The sequence below is a fragment of the Haliaeetus leucocephalus genome, unplaced genomic scaffold (genome assembly GCF_000737465.1).
Source record: "Haliaeetus leucocephalus isolate CR32 unplaced genomic scaffold, Haliaeetus_leucocephalus-4.0 Scaffold120, whole genome shotgun sequence".
Classification (NCBI taxonomy): Eukaryota; Metazoa; Chordata; class Aves; order Accipitriformes; family Accipitridae; genus Haliaeetus; species Haliaeetus leucocephalus.
This window is the reverse complement of record NW_010972556.1, coordinates 3,145,204-3,168,219: the sequence shown is the minus strand read 5'-3', so window position 1 is coordinate 3,168,219 and position 23,016 is coordinate 3,145,204. Positions and strand designations below refer to the sequence as shown.

Here is a 23,016-nt window from a genome sequence, read left to right as displayed (position 1 = left end):
CTTCAAATAGAGGAATGAAAACAAGATCTTCACTCAAAATTCCGTTTTAATCAACCTTTGATTTGAGGATAACAAATGAGAGTCATGAACATCAAGCATTCTTTCCCTTAAAGTTCTGAATGGCTTTAAGCAGCTAGTTTTGATATAAAACAAATGGGTTTTTGTAAATTTTTTGGAGCTTTTTTAGTTAAAATAGTATCTTTTTTAAATTTGTGGGGTTTTTTTAATCAAGTTTTTTTTTCTCTTCTTTTATTCAGAAGAGAAATTTAACCAAACAACATATATATATGCAGTTGAACTGTCTTGAATAAACTAGCGCAAAATCTTAAACTGATGGATGTTAAATGACTTTTCAGGATCCTCCTAGAAGTATGATTTGTACTTTTGAGAAAAGTTCAGAGTACAATTTTTTTTCATAGAAGTGAAACATATCCAAATTCTGCAATGAGACAATTGGAAAGCAAACACTGTAAACTAACTTTTCTCAGCTGTCTTCAGTGGTTTATTCAGATTATGTAATTTCCATATCTGTTCTCCCTACCCCTTTCAAAGTACTCGGACATTATACAAGGTAGTGAAAATTCAAAAACAAAATATAGCTGATGTATTTTAGAAAGAAACTAGCACACCGAATTATTTTTCTACTTTAGTAGTATTTTATATTTTGGTGACACCTGAAGAACTGTAGGGGAAAAAAAAAAGCTTGAATGATCTTAATTTTTTTTTTTTTTCCTGTATAGGTTTCTGCTTTGGGATTGGATCCTTCAGGTGCCCGTTTGATAACTGGTGGATATGACTATGATGTTAAATTTTGGGATTTTGCTGGAATGGATGCCTCTCTCCAAGCTTTTCGGTCACTCCAGCCTTGTGAATGGTAGGCATGAAGACTGCCTTTTTCACCTAAGACTGTGCCAATGTTAAGCTTGTAACAGAATGGAAGCTCTAAGCTTGTAAGATAGCTTGTTTAAAAGGCTTTGTATCCCATTGTGCCATTTTTGTGGTAAATGGAATGTCAACCTAAGAACTTGTCTGCTTATGTCTTTTCATGCTTTCTCCAATGAGTTGCATATATTCCCCTTTTAGAAAGCTACAGGTGAATTTGCAGATGAAATTGTTAATAGCATATCAGCAAATAGATTATGAACCTCCCAAAGAGACAGGTTGACTTTCATAGTTGTAATCAAAATTAATAGAATACACTTTCCATATGTACTCTGCTTATATAAAATTAATGAAGAAGAGAAGAAAGTGAAAACAGTTGACCCCTTTGCGGAGAGCCTCTGTAGTTGCTGCCAGTATTTCTGAGGAGGGGGTATCTAATTTTCATTAAATCCTCTGTTTCTGGAAGCACTGGTCCTTTGCATTGCACTGGTGATTGAATAACTACATAGTGTGCATTAAAAAAAGTATAAGTCTATTGTCTTTTTTAAAGAAAAAAAGCTGTATATTTTTTACATTTATCTATATTTTTTCTATGTATGTAAATTTAAAAAAAAGCACAGGAAACATTTTTTAGAGAGTGATTTCCATACTATCCATACTATTCACTGGTAATTCAGCAAGTAAATGAGCTGAGTTCATTTACTTGTTCCAGAGAATTGGAATAAGGAGCTCCTTCAAAAGAAATGCATGTCTCATGCATTGCAAACTTCCAGATAAACACATTCATAAATTAGTAACACAGTTGTTCTAGCAAGGTACCTTCTAATATCTAATTAATGTGATGCACTTTATAAGATACTTCGGTACACTTAAACAAGGGACTGAAATTTATTATGCACAGTAAGTAGTACTTAGAATGTCTATTTTTAATCATTATTGTCTTAAAAAGCTACAGCTGAATTTTGGTCAGTTTGGAAGGTTAGAATGTGTATGACTAATTATAGAAGTGCCAAGAATCTAGATAATGAAAGACAAGAAAAAGTTGGGGCTGTTAGCCTGAAAAGGAGCAAAATAGAAAGGGGTTCTACTGATGTTCTAAACTGAAAAATCAGGGAAATAAAAAGTGTGCTTTGATTTGTTAAGCAATTCTAATCTCTTTGACAGACTTATCTTGTTATAATGAACTGATGAATGACACATTTACGTTGAAAACATAACTTAGTAAACATGCCACTTTGAAATAAATAAAAAAAGTTCTCCAAACGTGAAGTCACATTCAGTCTTTTCTGGCATGAGTTTCATTTACATGATTACTTAGCAGGATACAAATGGTATTTTTCTTTCCTCTGTCATAATTGAGCAGTAGGAAAGAGCTGACAGTCTTCACTCCCACAGTAGGAGACTATTTTAAGTGAAGCATTTCCAAATTGAGCAGAAGAGTGCATTCAAATTTAGTAGCACTTGGTAATAATGGTATAGGACATAAATATAGTATAAAAAACAGAAGTACAGTGTACATTAATGAATATATGAATGTTCTTGGTGAAATGTACATTCTTGTGGTTTGAGTATGTTGAAGTATAAATGAAATACATAAAAATTTAAATATAAAATAATACTAAAAATAGAATTGACTGGTGAAAAGTTTGGGAATTTCACTTGTGTTGCAAGTCTCATGTACTGATTTGGTTTTTTTAAAAATATGTTATTTAAATACCCCTTCTGTATCTTTTTGAAAACATAAAACTGGACCTATAGCTCTGTCTGCTAAAAAGATCCAAGCTCAAGAAAAAGTTCTTTCATGCTGACATTGAGGCATGCTGGTGAGGACTACGTAGAGTATTACATAACTTATGCCTAGGTGTATATATATTCTTATATTATTTTTTTCACTATGGAATTTATTGCAAGGACTATTAACCGTTCCTAGACCTTAATTTCAAAGAATTCTGAGGTATGGAAGCTTTAGGTGTTAGCAGAAATCCAGTTCTGGAGCCATAAATTAAATTTCATTTTAAGAATAAGAAAGCCTGAGAATAATTCTATATTGTCCAGGCTCCCTTTTGTAACATAATATCAGATTACTCTGTTAATTTCTCCTTGGATTTGGGATGTAAGGAAAAAAAAAAAAGAGCCTGACAAAAAACTAGTACCTTCAAACCACACCTTGGTGCTGAAGGTGAAGGCAAGGGTAAGGCAAAGCTGTGTTACGTGTGTAGAAATTATTTGTGCATCACGATTCTACCCGTGTATGTAGCTCTGTTCTGCAAGTCCTGGCAGAAAGTGCTATGCACATTTGGCAGCTTTAAACCAAAATGACTTGGATTAATGCTATTAAAGGGAACTGTTTTTGTAAGTTTCCCAAGACTTTTCCTTTAACATTTATAAGAACAAAAAATATTTTCTTTAAGAACTGTCTCTGCAGAGCCTCACTCTTGGTCATACTCCAATAAACATCTGAAAAGCGGTAACTTCTGGGGCTCTGCAAATACCCTGCTTATAGAACCAATTTTTAGACTTGTTTTTAAAAGTTGTATTGCACAGTCACAAAGGGGTTTTTTCTTCCTTTAGATAAAGGTGGTGGAAATCTTGTCTCTCAGACTAATTTTTTCACAGGACTGATTTGATGAATTATTAGTTATGTTCCCATTGTGCTAGGCACTGTAAAATCAGGTGCTCTTGTTAGAAGAAACTTTAAATCTAAATCTAAGACGAAAACAAGGTTTGTTCAAACATGCTGATATAGAACTACAAAGAAGCAATGAGACAGTATTGGTCAAATTATGAACAGTGCCATGTTAAAAGTATTAATATCTGTAGTTTTCATTTCAGTACTTAAGTGTCTGAAAAACAGTTTTCTCAGAAGACTCTGGGGGTCTTTATATATAGTGGATTCTCTCAGAAATCAGATTTTACTTTTGGGCAAGCTGATTAATCATATCTAGGAGCCAAATCCTCTTCATGCATGAGGTATGCATCAAGCAAAAATAATCTTTTAGTGTAGTTTTTAAATGTTTTTTTTTGGTTCTTACATTTCAACAATGAAAAGTGCAAAACATGAATCTGCGCTTTGGAGATGTGTTGGGTATTTTCTTTTGACGATTTCAGCATTAGAGCGTGAGAAATATAAGTAGGTAAGTACTTCATTCTGCATGCAGTACTCAGGTGGGGCTCAGGAATATTTTGAGCTTTGTACAAATTGTGTTACGGCAAGAGCACTTGGATGTACAACTGAGGAAAATTTTTTAATTCCTAAGATATACTTGTTGCTCTAAAGCTCTGTCTGATGGATTCTTTAGTCTAGGTTTATCAGCTTTCTCCAGAGAATATTCTAGACTTTAGATATTGTTTCTCCTGTGGGTTTCTTTTTAATTTTTTCAGTCTTTCCTCTGAGCTTAATGCGGCTGGCCTTCTTTCCCCTCTTCTGAGCAAGTATCCATTTTTGCTCCTGAGGCTCAGAATGCTTTTTCAGACAACGCCTGTGATATATTTCAGAAATTCCCAGATTTGAGTGTCTCTTTTCTACTAAAAATCAGAGTTTATAATACTTCGGCCAATTCGACTGCCAGTTTGTATTACATAATAGGGTGCTTGAAGCAATTTTTGGCTTTTGAATCATAATGTAATCAGTTTTGCCAAACATGTTTTGAATGAGAAACTTAGGCTTAGTTAGCATTACTATGATCGGTGCAGAACTTTTAAAGCACGTATTACAAAGTTTTATGCGTTTTGTGTAATAACTCACTGTTTGAGGACAGATTTAACAGATAATAGCTACTGCTGAGTCAGTCATGAAGTCACTGCCATATAAGACATGAAACGTTAAATTATTATGTTACAAGTTGCATAGTTTTGTTGATCATCTCAGTGTTAATTTTGTTGATGTGAAATTGTGTTAAAAAGGTTTCCTTAAAGTTACTAGGGTTTGAATGCACATGGTTATGTTCTTCACCAACAGGAAGATACTCCTTTGAGGACAGTTTGGATGCCATGGGAATCCAAATCTAGTGGGCAAATGCATTCCAATCCTTAATTTGCGGTTAATTTAGCTGCAGAGCTGAAGCATTAATATGAAGTACTGTTATTGTGCACATTCTGTTAATGTGCCAGCATATAAATTCTGGCAGGTTGTGGAGTGGATAGACTGCTTTGCATTCTTTGCCGTCCTTGTAATGGAGTATAGATGGGTAGGGAGTCAAAGGGATATCTGCTTCAGATAGAGCAACTGCAGTGAACTTTGCTTATAAAGCAGGATGCTGAGAGAAGTTGCTGAAGCTGGAAATGGACTTTTCACTCATCAGCCATCTTCCCACTTTCAATTAATAATTTTTGTTGTCTTGGTATTATTCCATGATTTCTGTCCCAGGTTTTCTCAATCAATAGAAGACGTATGTAATAAAACCTTTACCGCAAATGAGCAGTCATCTAAGACATAATAGACTAGGCAGATTGTTATCTACTGTCATGTTTCTGGTGTTGATGGTATATTTAACTTCATCTAAGATTCTGATGAAACTGTAGCCCTGAAAATAGAAAAAGATGCACGAATGCTGACATATGACTAATTTCCTGGTGTACAATGTACAGTGGAGTTTTATGTGGGACTACAACATCCTTTTATAGTAATTTATAGATTACTGTAAATTCACAAGTTGCTTTTGAGAAGATGAAAAAGAACTTTCAGCCCTGAAGAGCTAAATCTGACACATACTATTTTTCACTTGGAGTTATAAGAGCATTCTTGAAGTTAAATATGTTTGCCAGAAATGACATGCTAGGTGCCAGCTTTGTAAATAATATCTGTGTGGTTGAAGAAGGAAGTGTGACGTGCACACACACTCACAGAGAGGAATAAAAAGCTTTAATCCATGAATACCAGGTATTTTTTTTTTTCCACCTTTCTAGTATAGGACTGTATGTGGGTCTATTTCTGCAATACGTTTTCTCACCGTTGACACTTTTGTTTTAGTGTAGTCTTACAGGAACTGAAGTTAATTGAAACATTTTCTTTCTTTTCTTTTCAGTCACCAAATCAAATCTTTACAGTATAGCAGCACAGGAGATGTCATTCTTGTTGTCTCTGGTAACTCTCAGGCAAAAGTTCTTGACAGAGATGGCTTCCCAGTAATGGAATGCATAAAAGGAGACCAATACATTGTGGATATGACAAACACAAAGGTAAAGTCAGAAATTAATTGAATGCCAGAAGACTGACAATGTAGTGTATTTTTTTTGTTCTTAATGAGAAACCTCATAAAGTTCAGTAAGGAAGAATGCAAAGCCCTGTCTCTAGGATGCAATAGTCCTGTGTATTGATACATGCTAGAAGTTGTGGGACCTTCATCGATGTAGGTGTTCAAGACCCAGCTAGACAAAGCCATGGCCAACCTGATCTGGTGTTGACTATAATCTGGCTTTGAGCAGGAGGTTGACCAAGATGAACTAAAGAGGTCTTTTCCAATTAAAGTTTCTATGATGCTACAAAAAATTCATCTATTTAAAAGTGTATCTTGTGAAAATTGTCAGCTTCCCTCAAACACTTGTCCAACCAACCAAAAAGAATATTAGAAACTATTGATCTGGTCTAGTCTTTTTCTTTCTTCTACCCTCAATCATTTTGCTGATACAGTTTACCTCTTTCAAGGCAGGGGATGGAGGTTGCTAATATGTTATTTGCATGCTGTGAGTGTAAGACTAATAAGCAACAATGTGTACATTTTTAATGGTAGTTAAAAATGCAGATGGAGGAGGGCTGATTCATAGTTTCGAAGTATTTTAACAACAGTTGATTGGGTTTTGACCACTTTGCCTTCGTACTTCCACAAACTATATGAGACAAGGATTCTGTTTCCGTAGATGATTTAAATTTGGGTCAGTTTTTTAAATAGCTTAAGCCTAAGAAGTGATGATAAAATCTACTGCTGAAACTGATGATAAAGTTGATTTATTTATTGCTTGCAAAGTATATTGCCAAATAACTAGGCTAAATGCTGTTTTGCCTAAAGCTGTTCTTGTTAGATAACTATTTCTTTTGGCTAGTGATACGTATATAAAACCATCAAGTAGTGACACCTGCTTTAGTTCTTGTTTACTTAAAAATAAATCAGATTTTCCTTCTCATGTAAACTTCCAGAATTCCTGTGTATTGTGGTCCAACAGTTAAAATGCTAAAATATTTGTTATATCGCTCCATTAACTTTTCAGTATTTCTCTCCATATTAAAGCAAACTGAAGCGATTCCAGCATTGCAGGAGTAGCTTCCAAATTTCTCTTTCAATGTAGTAAATGAGCACTTGCTCAGTCAAAGAAGTAAAGCCAACTGGAAAAAGACATTTTATATTCATAATCAACATAATGGCAATCACTTACTTTGGATAAAATCCTTACCTTCTGTTTTTTCCATCCCAAAGAAACAAGTCTGACTACTCAATTTGCAACTTCTAATCTTATATGAAAAACTCACCTGAGGTTAAACCCACCTAGTCTCTCAAATTCTGTTTCCTCAGTTTTCTCCAACAAAGTCTTTGGCTAGTGTAGTTTGGCATTGAGTATGTATATTGTGTCACCCTGGTAATTCTTGTTATTCCTGTTATTTTTGTGTAGCTTGGAACAAATTGCATGACACCATATTGATGTGTCATTTCATGCTTTCTCTGCATTACAGTTCTCCCAAGAGAAAAAGGGGAAGTATGATTCCATGCCATTTTCTGAAAGAAAAAATATAAATAGAAGAATAGCAGGATTTTTATAATTAAAAAATGAAAACAAGCAAGGATAAAACAGATTAGAGTACATAAAATCTGTTAAATCACTGTGATGTCAGTCAGCCATTACTGTGGTCAGAAGGGTCTGATTTGGCCCTCAGCTTTCATGTGATTCCACTTGAAGGTTTGGAGTAAAATTTATGAGACACCTTACAAAACCTGGTAAGACTTCTTTGTGTTTATTTCCTTAGGGTCACACAGCAATGCTCAATTCAGGGTGTTGGCATCCAAAAATAAAGGAAGAATTTCTGACATGTTCTAATGATGGGTGAGTATTGAGGTCTATCTTTGTCAGGTTTTTTTGAGAAGCTTGTTTCACTTTTGTGTTTTAATACTGTGCCCTAATATGCTTTAAATATCATCCTTTTAAATCTTGAGCAAGTGCTCAGGACAATGTTAGGTGAGATCTGGAAGCAAAAATTTTGTTTTGGCTCTAGATAATTGATGTATTTTGTCTGTATTATTTTAGTTTTGTAATTTAAAATGAGTTCTACTGATATTTCATGAAAGTCGTCGGTTAAATATGATTTTACAAAAATTCTTGGGCAAAATTCAACTTTACCCAGTATATCTTCAGAGTAGAATAATTCCTCTGGAGAGTCTCAAATGTAGCTGAATTCGCAGGGAAGATAGAGTATTTCAATCGGAAGTTGCAAGTTTTATGTTAAGTGTACTTAAATATTGATGGTTTAACCCGAGCCAGCAACTAAGCACCACGCAGCCGCTCACTCACTTCCCGGCCCCCCCCGCCTCCCCGCAGTGGGATGGGGGAGAAAATCAGGAAAAGAAGTAAAACTCGACTCGTGGGTTGAGATAAGAACGGTTTAATAGAACAGGAAAGAAGAAACTAATAATGATAATGATAACACTAATGAAGTGACAACAGCAATAATAAAAGGATTGGAATGTACAAATGATGCGCAGGGCAATTGCTCACCACCTGCTAATCGACACCCAGCTAGTCCCTGAGCGGTGATCCCCCGCCCCCACTCCCCCCAGTTTATATACTGGGCAGGACGTCCCATGGTATGGAATACCCTGCTGGCCGCTTTGGGTCAGGTGCCCTGGCTGTGTCCTGTGCCAACTTCTTGTGCCCCTCCAGCTTTCTCGCTGGCTGGGCATGAAAAGCTGAAAAATCCTTGACTTTAGTCTAAACACTACTTAGCAACAACTGAAAACATCAGTGTTATCAACATTTTTCTCATACTGAACTCAAAACATAGCACTGTACCAGCTACTAGGAAGACAATTAACTCTACCCCAGCTGAAACCAGGACAATGCTGTTTGCCGAGTGTCAGAAAGGCTGTTAGAAATAATTTTGTGGATTCAGTCTTGGTCTTTGTGGTTAGAATCAAACTGCAAAATGTCACTGTGGTAATTGCATTACTTTATAAAGTTACTGCCGCAGTAGCAGGATTGTGAATGATTTTTGAACTGATGTATTAAGTATGCAGTCTGCTTTACTCCAGAGTGACAGTGAGGGGGAAGACTGAATTGCCCCACTAATGTATCTGTGGTGTGGTCCATGGTAATCAAGACCCCAATTATCAGTTACTTTAAATGACATAGGTATTTTTTCTAAAAAGGCACCAACTTACTGGCTTAACACACAGGTACATGAAAAGATGATTTTAATAGGAAAATTCACAATTTCTGGCAAGAGTGTGGCAGAAGGAAAAAACCTTAAATACTACAATGTGCTTAACAGAGCAGTTCAATTTTAAAAATACATGCAAGTTATAAACAAAGTTTTTACTTCCATAGCAGAAATATTTATTAAATGGTAGAATAGATACTTTTAAAAGTTTGTTGCTCTTTTGAATGTAGTTAGACATTAGTACACCTTCTTAATTAGGTTGAATAGTTTGTAGGTAGAGAAAAACAAATTAAGATATTATAAATAATGAAGATTGTCTAATTTTGTACTGCCTAAGCAGTGCCTAAGTAATATACCAAATATGGTTTCAGTGCATCCCTGATGCTTGAATTGTTGTGAACTGAAACGGTCTGGTCAAGTAAAATCCAGAAAAACACTGCTGTAAATGGCTGCCTAATTGCATTTTCAGAGACACTATATGGCTGACAATACAGGAAAAGTATTTTAAACCCATTTCATTTTGTTTCATGCTAGTGACAAGTCTTTCCAGGATTTGGACACATCATGTGAAAAGAAACAATGTGGATTGCTTAATTTGTGATCCACGACTTAAATGTTAAAGACAGTATTCCATCTGTGAAATTTAATAATAACACAAACTATAAAGTTTCCAAAGTTTAATCAGTAATTAAACTTAAGACTGGAGCTGTAAACTAGAATAGAATAGAATAGTTCCAGTTGGAAGGGACCCGCAGTGATCATCTATCTAGTCCAACTGCCTGACCAATTCAGGGCTGACCGAAAGTTAAAGCATGTAGTTAAGGGCATTGTCCAAATGCCTCTAATCACTGACAGGCTTGGGGCATCGACCCCCTCTCTAGGAAGCCTATTCCAGTGTGTGACCACCCTCTCAGTAAAGAAATGCTTCCTCATGTCCAGTCTAAACCTCCCCAGATGCAGCTTTGAACCATTCCCAGGTGTCCTGTCACTGGATCCCAGGGAGAAGAGCTCAGCACCTCCCTCTCTGCTTTTCCTCCTCAGCAAGCTGTAGAGAGCAATGAGGTCGCCCCTCAGCCTCCTTTTCTCCAAACTAGATAAACCCAAAGTCCTCAGCTGCTCCTCATAGGACATTCCTTCCAGCCCTCTCACCAGCCTTGTTGTCCTCCTCTGGATGCACTCAAGGACCTTCACATCCTTCTGAAATTGTGGGGCCCAGAACTGCACACATCACTCAAGGTGAGGCAGCACCAACACTGAATACAGCAGGATAATCACCTCTTTTGGCCGGCTGGTGATACCGTGTTTGATGCACCCCAGGATGGGGTTTGCCCTCTGGGCTGCCAGGGCACACTGCTGACTCGTATTGAGCCTGCTGAACTAAGAAAGTAGGAGTCTGATTAGGGAAGGTCATGGGATTATGCCAATGTTTAATGAGCTGGAAAACTTAATTAATTCAAAGAGATAAAGCAAAGGTTTTTTTCATTAATTATGTTGTGTCAAGGTTTGTTAGTGAATAGCACCTTGGAAAATGTATGTTTCATTAGTAAATGACAGTAGTTTTTGGTATTATACAGTATCGGATGAATTTCTGACTTTTTCATGGTGGGCCTTGCTGTTGCTTGTATAATGTTGCAGAATGCTCAAATGGAAATGTGGCTCTAAATAAATTAAGGTACTGTCTAGTGACTTTTGAATAAGGAAAAACAACTGCTGTAAGATTGCTTTATTATGGTAATTTCAGAGAGTATTTTGCATAGCGAAGTAACATTAGAATACTTAGGTTTCAGAGGAGAGAGAGGTTTAAATCTGTTTAAAGAAAGAAGTGGGCCATGCCAGCAAGAGATAATTGAGAACTGTTACTGATTTATGCTTAAAGGAAACAGGGTTTCTGAATTTCAAGTAAAAACAGTTTAAAAATTTGATTTATACCAAACATTCCAGAAACCAGAAATTTTGCATTTTGTACTGATTATTCTACATTCTATCTTGCATAGAATGTGTTTATGGATGTGATTAAATGTTACAGCTGTTTATATATCTATCTGCCTGTCTAATTTTTTACATTTAATGCAGTATTTATACCTGGCCCTTATGTGTTGAAGAACTATATTTTATTGATTTGTAAAGCTGGCTTTTTTTGTTTGAGTCAATAGATTTGCACTTAATGAAACTCTTGCAGAAATATGAAACTGTTGAAGAGTCTGTGTGAAAAGTTGGTTTATGTTGCATGCAAAGCCAACAAAACAACTATAACAGAACTTGAACTTTGGAGATGGCAGCCTTATCAGGTCAGACCAAAAGACTGGCAGCCTTTAGTCTAGAGAGGAGTCTAAATGCGGATAGGATGTGATGAAAGTTTGCAAAATGTTCAAGATGGTAGATGAGCTGAATGTGGAACTGTTATTCGCCAAAACCTCTTATACTAAGTGACATTTGTTGAAAGGGGCTAGAGTTAAGTTTAAAAATAATAAAAAAAAAATACTTATTTTTTGGATACTGTCCAAATATATTCTGCAGTGTGTTGTCATAGGAGGTTGTGAAGGCAGGTTTAAAAAGGGATATGAAAAATTCATGTTTAGAAGGGCTCATAAACAGGTAGGAAATGCAATAGGCCTTATAATATCTCTTATGACAGTTGTGGATAGTGGGGGGGGGAATGAAGGGAATACACCATAATGGCCAGACTTGATCAGCATTTATTATTGCTGTGATCAAAGACTGAATACAGGGCTAAATGAACCTGTGGTCAGATTTAGTCGGATGTTTCTTATATTTTTATATATTCTTCAGTGACAGTTAAGATGGAATTTCATGCTATACTACTGTTGGAAATGTAGTGTGTGGATTGTTCTCAAGATATAATGCTTTTTGCAGTAGTTCTATAGAGTTGGTGTGCTTTTCATGCAAATAGGTTAACTGTTGGTAAGGTCTTCTCCCTTGAGGAAGATGTTGAGACAAAGCCCAATATATCTTTATGTGGTTTTGATACATAGACATTTCAGGTAAGGATGTTTCATCTAGTTTAAAAAAAAAAAAAAAAATCTCCCAGTCCTGCGTGAGACTTTATACAGGGCAGGAGACCTGCCTGTAGCCAATTTTGACATTCCTGACATTATACATGGATGTGATTTGGCATTCACAGTCCTTGACATATTCCTCTCTGTCATACTTTATCAAGAAGATCTGTATCTGTAACAGGATAAATGAAAGGCTTTACAGTATTGCATATTGGAGGAAAAGGTGAAATCAAACACCTACTCATTGTAAAGTTTTTTATCCTGACAGTGCACTGCTGCTCTTGTATATGGTGAAGATGAGCTCTGGAAATTTTGCAGTAGATTGTGTTAGTTTTGTTCCAAAATTGGTACTCGAATTATGGTGAATGCTGTGGAACTTTTAATAGGGAATGTGGTGCTATCTGTATCTCTAGATGTTGAGATTTAATCTGCACACTGGAAAAGGAACTGCCACAACTGGCATGTGTGGAGAAGGACACCTAACACTGAACACCAAAATGGGACCCTTTGGAGGGTCAATCCTGAGTGTATGGACGTAGAATGAAGTCAGTGTTGCCTTCAATAGGCATGAAGGAAGGCTTGAACATCTTACAGTTACATCTTACGGTTTTGCTGGCTTTAGTCTCTATTGGACATCACACGGAACACTAAAGCAAGACAGTATTAGCTCTTAAATAGCGAGTTCTCCACTCACTTGATCAGTATTTCTGTGTGTAGAGTTTCTGTGTACTCCAAACCTGGTTGCCAGAAGCAACACCTGTTTTTAAAGATGCTTGTAAGAAGAGGTGTAAAGGTTTTCAGTTTATCATCTATGAATTTGGAAGCTGCTGAAAATAGCAGTCGAAGCACATATATCATGCTCCTTGCGGCATGCTGAATGGCAGTGTCTGAAGTTGAAGGAGAAGATAACACAGGGGAGCACCTGAGGGATGTTAATGTACTATTAAACCCTAATCTGTACATTCTATGCATCTAGATAACATTTGCACCTCCTATAGAGAAAACAGTCATTCATAAACTGAATGTTAGAACTATCTACAAATTGTGGAGTGTATTTTATGTGACTACTGTAGCATTTGCATTGACTGTCTGTTTAGTTGAGTGGTTGCCATTTGCATACAGTTTAAAAATAAAGGAAGGAAAGAAGATTGCGTTTTCTGGTTGGTACGTTGAAAGCAGGACTTTTCCTGATGCATAAAGAAGTTAAAAAGCGAACTTTGCAAGTAGACTTGTGGAGTCAAAAGAAAATAACACATTTTAGATATGCTTTAAATAAATGCTTTTAAAATATTTTAAATACAGATTTCTTCTTCTTTTAATTTAACCTGCTATAACTCAGATTCTTACGTGGAGATAGTCTTTATATGTGCTTGACAGTTTCTTTTGATTCCAGGTGATTAAGGCTGTAATAGTATCCTTAACTAAAAATTCAAATAAAGGCTCGTAGAATTGCTATTGTAAAAGAAATATTTTGAGAGGTGGTCTGTTTCTTGTGATTTATTCATGGCATTCAAATTTCTCATACATTTAAAAGAATAAATCCTATAAGTAGGATTTAACTGTAATGTATTCTAAGTTGTGGTTATTAGGCTATTTGTAAATTTATTACTTCAGACTGCAGATATATGGGTTACCAGCAGGGAGTCTCATTGTGTTTTGTATGACTGTTCAAGGACACCATGTTGAACTCAGACTACATAAGAAAAAGACAGAGTTCCTTGTGACTCCTGTTTAAGACAAACAGAAGCTGGTCAGCTTACACAGCTGGAATAAGCCAGACCCTAGACCCAGGAGTTACAGAATAAGTCGGAAAACTCCTCTTGTTTATTTGTATAAGTTCATGTCCACCTACACAATTGTTAGTGAATACGTGTAACTTAGAGTAGCTCACTTCATTTTGTTTTCCTTGAAAGTGTTCCAGATGATGGCTTGTTAAAACATGTAATACCATGTTATAGTAAGGGGAAAAAACCTTATTTTTAAACAAATAGTTTCATTATTCTTCAATTAGAGGTTAATAATAATTTTGTAGGGCTTTTACAGATTGTTCAGAGTTTGTTAGCTTTTAGTTGCAGAAGGAAGTAAGAAATTTGTCAGTTCTGTAAGTAACCCGGTGATTAACCTCAAGTGTATGGATGAGTAAAACTAATTAACCTAGAGATTTAGCTAAGGAGTTCTTTATTGAATATATTTTTTAAACTAGGTTAAATCTTGTGCATATATTCTTAGAACTGTGTAATGTTGCTTTTAGCTTTCCAACATTTCAAGTGATTAGAATAAAAACATGTCAAAGACACAGAAACTCAACTGTCTTCTCCATGGAACTTGAGTAACTGTCTTTAAAAGTTTGCCTTACAGATATGATAGTTTCAATTTTCACTAATTTGGCTGTTGTTAATTCATACCAACATTTCACTGTTTTTAAAGCATACATACAAAGCTCTTTTCAGTATTGGTATTAACTTGATGTAAACTTTCTTCTTGCACAGGCTATCTTTACCTTTATGGCTATATGTTGCCTAGAACTTTAACCCACAGTTATTCCTGAAAGATCAGTCCCTTTTAATTGCATGTACTCCTTGCCATTCTAGATAAGGTTCAGATACAGTGTGTGATCAACAGCATCTTTGTCTTTTTCATAATGCCTTTACCACATTATTCAGGTTTATTTGGAACATACACTTATTAAGGCAAGGGTCTGTCAATTTATCAGCAGTATGTTGAGCATGTCTACAGAGCTGCAATAAAGTTTGTAGTAACAGAAGTGCCAACATTAATGCATTGACTAAAAGTGAAAGAAAATTTTGAAAATGAGAATGACTTTAAAAATTACACTCCTCTCTAGAAATACACCTGAGCAGAGTGACCTAAAAAAATACCCTGTGTTTTAAGTTAGTTATTTAAGACTTAACTAACTCCTTGTTTATATCATTCCAAAATATCAGTTGACTTCTATGTTAAAGGAGGAAGAGGAAACGGATAATATTGTTTTCATTATTTGGATGTTTTCTTATCACAAATGTGATAGGTAGTGCTGTATGAATAAGCAAGAGAGCTCAGGGATATTAAATGTTCCAGCAACAGGTGTTCTATGTCCCTACTCTCATCTATTTTTTCCTTTTAGAAGTAGAACTGCAGCGAAACTTGAAATTTAGCAGTCCTGAACTTTGTGATTTGTCATTGCAGCTAGGGCTGTGGTTGCTTAATAGCTGGTTTACTGTAGAAACTTCCTCTCACAAGTCTTCCCTCTCCCACCCTCTAGTAAGTTAAGTTAATGGTCATAATCTTTAAAAGGTATCTTAGAGAATATTGACTGCCATCACCAAGTGACCTCTGTAATAAGTTATTTAGGGATAAATTGTGCGTCAGTGTAGATGTATCTCCAAGTAATTAGATGGATTTATTTCAGCGAAGCAGCTTGAAATCTTTAGAAAAAAAAATCACATTTAAGGTACAATTTAATCCTTAGGCTTTTGTCAAATGTATGTTTCAAATATGAAGCTACTTGCTCCATGGGATAGGGTGTTAAATGTCTTTTTTTAAATCATACACTGTTGCTTAGTGTATGTTCTCTGTGTCTTAATGAAAAAGAAAGGGATAGATTTCTGCCACTTGGGGTGTTAACTAGAATAAGTGATGACCATAGAGAGTACTCAGAAAGGAGAAGTGAATACATCCTTAAAATCCTTCTTTTCAGGTTTAAAACTATTAACTGTTTTGACAGTGGTAGCTTAACTATCTTTTTTAATGGAACAGTTGACAGTAAGTGTAATTAAGTTTGCAAATATGAGTTGTAGTTTCAAGCATGCAAAATATAATTTGTGAAGGACAAGTGGTGTAGATAGTAGTTTTGCATAACTACCATCTAATGTTTGCAAGCATTGTTGTTTAGAAGAGTTTTCTCTCCTTCAGGACATCTGTTACGTCCTAGATACTACTTGTGGGGGCTTTTGAAATTTGATACATCTTAGTGAACAGCGCTGTTTCATGACCACTTTTATCTCAGCTACCTTTCACTTTTTATATGTTAACCAATTCCAATTCCATCCTATAAATGAGCTTCACGTCTAGAATAGCTGCTGTCTCGTTTCCTTCTAATTAGCTGCCTTCTTTCTATGTCTGTGTAGGTGGCAGCTATCAGTATATGACTTCTCCTTCATGACCATTGTTTTCTGGCAAGTGTTCCTTTACTTAGGCCCAGAACTGCATAAAGGCTTGATAGCTTGACAGAAAAGAGTTTTGAGCAAGGTCTGGAATAGTACTGCTGAAGATGGCCAGCAGTCAGTTTTCCTGCCCACAGAGCAATCAATTGCTCTTCCTCCCACGACGCTTGTCTTGAACTGGCAAGCTCCCTTCAGCCCAGATGATTCTGTTTTCATTCAGTTGATGAGGTCTGTGCCCCATAAACTTTAGAGCCAAGTCACCTACTAGAGTTCACATACTTGCTCCTTAGATTTTTTTTCCATGGTAGTATGTTCTCAGAAGAGCATGAGGTTTGGTATCTCCAGCCTGCTGGGCCATGCACTGTGAAGATCAGCTCTGCTGGCTGTGAAACTGGGATTACATGGCATTTCTCCTGGATTTATAGAGTCTAATCTTCAGGTTACATACTGTCTGCTCACTCTAGGTTGATAGCCTCTCAGCCTAAGCTGATTACACTTTAAGTGAATACAACCCTGGAGTCTGTCTGGACATTGTTAAGGCCTGGAATAGCTTGGTTGACAACTGGAGAACTGTAGCTATAATTTTACTTTTCTTTCTTGAGTATTTTAAGTATCAGTAATACTGTGCATATGAAAACATAGGTGAGAGCAGACTCTGGACTTGTGCAGTCCAGTGTAAGTGTAGTTATATTGTTTTGCTGTTACACAGAATTTGAAGATTTTGTGAATAATGTATTGGAAGAAATATGACAATTAAACTTGTTACATATACCGACCTTTTTTTGTTTAAAAGCACCAAACAAACTACAACACTGAAGAAAGCTTTTGGATAAATATTATTAGTCTTAACACCTTCAGTGTGTTAAACATTTTATGCGTAATAAATACAGTTACACTGATCAGTCTCCAGCTTTGAAAACTGCTGAGATCATTAAGATAGTAATGCCAAGGCTACTACCAACATGTTTGTATAAACTTTCTTTAGAACCTAAGCTTCAACACTATATTTATGTTCACAAATTTGAAGACTAGTTGGCAAAGTGTACTTGAAAATAATTACTAATGTTTCGCCTTTATCTAGGGGATAATTTTAAAATCTTTGTTTTATTGTAAAGTCTTAGGCTTGTGCTTTTCTGCAGTTTCTAGATTTAGTTCTTAAAAGAAGCTGCATGCAATAGAGCATAGGACCTGCTTTGGGGTCTGAAGTTACTACTCCCCGGAAAGGTCACCCTGAATTATACCTAGTTGCATCATACTGCTTTATAGGGTAGGGAATGCAAATAAATTGAGGTGAAACAACTGAACTTGCCAGTAGTGTAGTGTGGCTTGGAGTTCCATCCTAGGAAAAAAAAAAATTCTTGCCAAGTAATTTCAAGCAAGTAGCTATACAGGTGTGTATACAAATACATGTTCGCTTCATGTGCAATATTCCATATGAAGATGAAATTCTGAAGTTTGAAAATTTTTCTTCAAGATTTTTATGAAATACATTTTTCCCAGGACACTTACAGTTTAGACAGATTTTCAGAATTAATTTAGAAAATAATAGAATACAGTTCCATTCAATGATTTATTTTTAGTTATACCAAAGTAAAGTTGTTTTTTATTATGGCAAGAAACTTGAAAGGTTTTTTGTGTGTCAGATGAAAATATACATTAAAAATGGTTGGCTTATCTGGCAAGCACAGAATTTAAATACTCACAGTACTTCAGTGCCTTCTGAACATTTTGCTCCCTTTAGAACTGTGCAGTGAGCAGAGCAAGAAGGGACAGCCTTTTCAAAAGAAGTCGGCTTTTGCTAGTCAGTCACAATGTTCTTAGGTTAGCATGGAAAGGCAGTAGTTTCAGTGCATGTATTTGCTTTTCTTGTCCCAGAACACTTAATATTTCACTTCTCACCTGTATTGTGCACAACTTAACTTATATGGATAACCTTGGGACTTGTTCTCTAACTCCTTTCTGTTAAAATGAGACAGATTGGAAAAACTGTTTAATTATTACATATTTCCTGGTCTTGGCTCACTTTGACTGAGATGGGTTAGATGATACTTTTGAGTAGCCCCATTAGCAGATCTGAGGGGTAAGTAAATTCTGGCAGGATAGAAATGATGGGAGACTGGAAGTTTTAATATTTCTATCAGCTCAGCTCGATAGCAGGTAGGAAAGAAGACAGGAATTTGCTGCTTTTAAAACTAATAGGAAATTTCCCATGTTTTTGGTCATATACAGGTTGTTAAGCAAACACTTCCATTGTGATGACTTTGTTCCACAAGTATCTTTCACTAAGGCAATTTCCTTTCCTGTCCTCTCCCATGAAGAATTGATTATGTCTTTTATTATATGAAGATGAAATCCTTTCCTCTCAAGTATTCACTGGTTATTTTAACCTATAACTCAATTTAAAGGACTGTTTTCTCATGAGATATGCATCTTATTTGAATGACCAGAATTCTCTGATTATTCTAGTAATAATGGGAAGTACAATAGACTTAGTAAACTAAACTCAAATGTTTTTGTTTGATAATGAGAAAGTAAAGTAGGGTAGACAAGAATTTATTTTGGCACATTTACTTACAAAGATAAAATATGTATTCTATCTAAGAAAATAAAATTAAATTGCCATGATTAATGTTCAGATCTGATTCTGTATTAAAGTTATGCAGTAATGACTAATGATAGCTAATATCCTATAGATCAAAATTCTGGGAAAATATTTGCTTTGGGTTTTTTGACATTTGGAATTGCAGGTAATTTCATTGTTTGTATAATGAAATTTAAAATTGTTCCTCTTATCAGGGTCCTCATGTTGTATAAATATATGTTTTAGTTAAAATCCCACTGATTAGTTACTTGTTTAGTGCCTAAGAGATGTATGTCGGGTGGTTTTTGTTTTTCATGAAATGAATTGGAACAGTCTGAAGTTGCATTTCTCAATTGAGAGTCTTTTCAAAGGTGTATATATGGTTTCACTGGATGATGGTTGGTCTGGAAATGCTTTCAGTTAAGAAAATTCTGTTTAAGGCTGATAAATCCCATTTTGCAAGCAGGATAGAGTAACATGGAAATTCTGTATGGGTTTTTGTGAGAGAAACTTCTCTTGTTTTTTTAATCAAACATTTTAGAAATTTTTGTATAGTAGCCATTGGAAAGTTACAAGTAGTAAATTACAATAAAAAATCTGTTAATTTTTTTCTGTTAATTCCAGTGAATTTTGTGACTTTCAAAGGATTAATCTTGTAAATACATGTGAGACTTTTGTCATATCTCAGCTGGACTGACTAATGGGAAGAGATCTTAAAACTGGTCATCTGAAGTAATCAAAACAACACGTTTCTAATGCAGTTTCATAAGATTGGACTGTTACCTTAAAACTTTTATATTTATGTAAATTATTTTAATTAAAACATTTTATTAGAGAAAGTCTGAATATTTCTAGTAAAATCTGAACACTAAGTATTAATCACTGATAATGAAAGCAGATTGGTTAGTGAACTGGGCGAAGACAACAGCATGTGAGGTCATACATGGAGAAGAATATTTTCAAAATTAGACCGCTTTCCTGAAAGTTATCTAGGGTTAATTGTATATAAGCTCTTAGTATGATGCTATGGAAGAGCAGATACACATCTTTTAAAAATCCATACATACACAGAGAATTAACTCTTACTAATGACACTGGTAAAGGATATTATGTTAATGTTTTGTTTCAGCAATTACCATTGAGACTACAGTTGAGTTCTGTGTCTAGTTCCAATGACAGCAGCCTTAAAAGGAAGTTGAAAGACAGTGAAAAGGAAAAATCTCAGAGAAGAATCCTGAAACTTTGTTTAATAGAGACTCAAGGAGCTGAATGTGCTTCAGTATATTGAATAGGATATTAAAAGACTTGGCAATAATAAAGAAATATTGAAATGGAGATTAAATGTCTGAGAGTTGAAATTTCTTTGAATTGTTAAAGACATAACTAGATCCAGTGATCGGAAGTTAGCAAGGTTTGAATAGGAGGGAAAAAGTATTTCTTTGTCAACAGAGGGATTATGTGACTCTGGAACTTATTATTAAGGAAGGAATGCAGTAAATTTTTTACCATTTGTAGCCTTCACATAGAAATTGGTGGATGAAATTTCTCTTTTAATCATCAAACAAAGCAGTGAGCTCAGAAAGCACCAGTTAATAAACCTGATATTGGAATGGGCATGTAGATTTCTTGGTGATAAAAGCTGATCAACTCATATATGTGATTTAGGTACTGGTGGATAAGGGTTTGGGGCTTGAGCTGTGAATGTCTGTTAAAGTTATTCAACTTTTTGAGGCTAGGAAGAAGTCCATACAGAGAATTTCTTAGGGTGGCAGAACTGTCCAGGAGGAACTTCTGGTGGGAAATGGATATAATCTTCCTGTAGCACATCAGTTAACAAGATTTTTTTTTGCTTTTTTAGTTTCTTGTTATCTCTTCAAAATCAATCTGCCTCCACAGTGTTATGAACCAATTCCTTGTTGACTTTTTACCTGATTTTTTCCCCCTTGCTGTCTCTGAATCATTCCCCAGTAGATTGTTTTACAGTCCTTTTATGGCAATAATGTTAATTTTTTAAGCTAATTTTATCATTCAAGTATTTGCTAATAAAGCTGTATAGTAAATGCATTTCTCTTGAGAGAGATTATCTTGGTTTTGGAAACCTTTCATCTCCTTGAAATGTTTCCAAACCTGTGATTTGTGAAATCTGCTGTTTGCTAGGACAGAAAACATCTGATCGATATTCTGCAGTTTAGCTCGTTAATGGTAGTGGAAACTTCTGGTCAGCTAATCTCTACAATTAAGATCTACATTAATTGGTGTCTGTGTAATTTAGAACCTGCTGGCAAACATTTCAGTCTCCTGAGATTGAACTTTTGGTGAGATAAGATGCAGATCTTATTTTGTCATCATAAACTTAATAGACCATATACTTTTCTCCCTTCAAAATAAATAATTTACTTATACTTATTTGTAGCTTCCTCCTGTTGTATGATTCACAGTGAACTAAAGGGATAGCAGAATAACAGGTACTGAATAGTTTCAGAAAAGAAAAAAGGTCTTCCCTTTTTTGGTGGTACATAATAAGCTTTAAAAATTAATTCTTCTATCAGCATGTTTATTGTAAATCCTAGCAAATAATTTAACTTTAAACAGAGTTGGTTTGAGTTAAAATTTGGCTTTGGAACTTTTTCGGGGAGTGTTTTTTATAAAAAAAGACTTTATTTTTTTTCATCCAAGTTATAATGATTCTGAAAATAGATTTAATTACTTGTCTATAAATTGATGTTTCATCCCAGCATATGTCTGTCCACAGCATGAGCTGCTTTTCCTTTGGAATTTTCTTCTTAATTTTTTTAAGGACACTGAATGAGTATAGTGCTAATATAAAAATACATTTTTTGTAGTTGTCTTTTTGGATCATTAAATCATATTTGCCATTGAAATACAGTGTGGAATATTTGTTTCCAGTTCTTGCATGCAGAGAGACTACCTCAGAGGACCAGAGTAGACTCATACAGTCCATGGCCAGGGCTTGTTTGCTGTAGAAACTTTTCCAAGTAGACAAAGGGTGTCTTGTATATTTTACATAGCTCACATTTATTTACATGAAGTTTAGCCATTGAATTAACAAGTCTCTCAGTGACTCTAGAATATCTAATTTTTAAACCCAGGACCCACGTTTAGATGGATCTAGATGATATTAATAGTCTCCTGAGCACTGTACATGAAAAATAATACTATAGTTTAGTTTCACAGATGCTGGTATTTTGAGGAACAGTCCATGCAGTTGTAAAGTAGCTGTTTCACATGCAAACTCCCATTTTTTTTATCCTCTGCTGAAGGTTAACACCCTTGTGACAGAATAGGTGGAATGAGTAATGTGAACGTTACTCATCTGCTTTGGTAGAAAGTTGGTGGCTTGGTTTAAAAAGCCTTCTCACCAGGTTACATTCAAATGAATGATTTAGCAACGAAACAGCCGGATGATAACATCTTAGACAATGCCAAGTAGATTTTCAAGTAGATACATAATAACATCTATTAATTCAAAATACAAATAAATATTTAACAGGTTGCTTATTTGTTTCCCTGTTTCTGAGCCTTTAGTCTGAACTTGCTTAATACTAATACTTCAAACTCTTTGTGGTTCTTTCAAGTGAAAGCTGAAATACTCATGCATTCTACCAATTTCAAGAGCATCTTGGGAAAGTACAAAATATTGCAAGGCTTCCAAAAGCAGTAGAGATGTGGTGGATCTGCCCACTTTGTTTGGAAATGCCTATAATTATATGGAATATAACTTAAAAGTTTTCCATGTATATTCAGTGCCATAATATAGGAAGACTTTAAGGTAGTAAGCCTTGCAAGCTTTATTTCTTGTAGTGACTATTTGTGAACCGGAAGTTAGCTTAAATAAGGCATTCTCAAACTGTTGCAGATATTACTTAGAATTAAATATCAAATGTATGTGACTAGTGTTACATTCATAAGATTCAAAGCAGGAAGAAAGTTAGAGGTACGTGAAGTAACAAAATGATAATGGCTTCAAAGAAATCAGATGTTTGTGTGCAT

At 35.3% G+C, this 23,016-nt stretch overlaps 1 protein-coding gene across 1 annotated transcript in view; it reads left to right on the top strand.

Annotated features, from left to right (window-relative positions):
• Nucleotides 1-23,016, top strand: part of WDR70 (WD repeat domain 70) — a 142,740-nt gene that overhangs the window by 43,979 nt on the left and 75,745 nt on the right. The window contains exons 7-9 of the mRNA XM_010585826.1: nucleotides 741-874; nucleotides 5,907-6,060; nucleotides 7,838-7,914. Coding sequence (XP_010584128.1) covers nucleotides 741-874; nucleotides 5,907-6,060; nucleotides 7,838-7,914 — 365 coding nt within the window. The remainder of the gene's footprint in view (nucleotides 1-740; nucleotides 875-5,906; nucleotides 6,061-7,837; nucleotides 7,915-23,016) is intronic.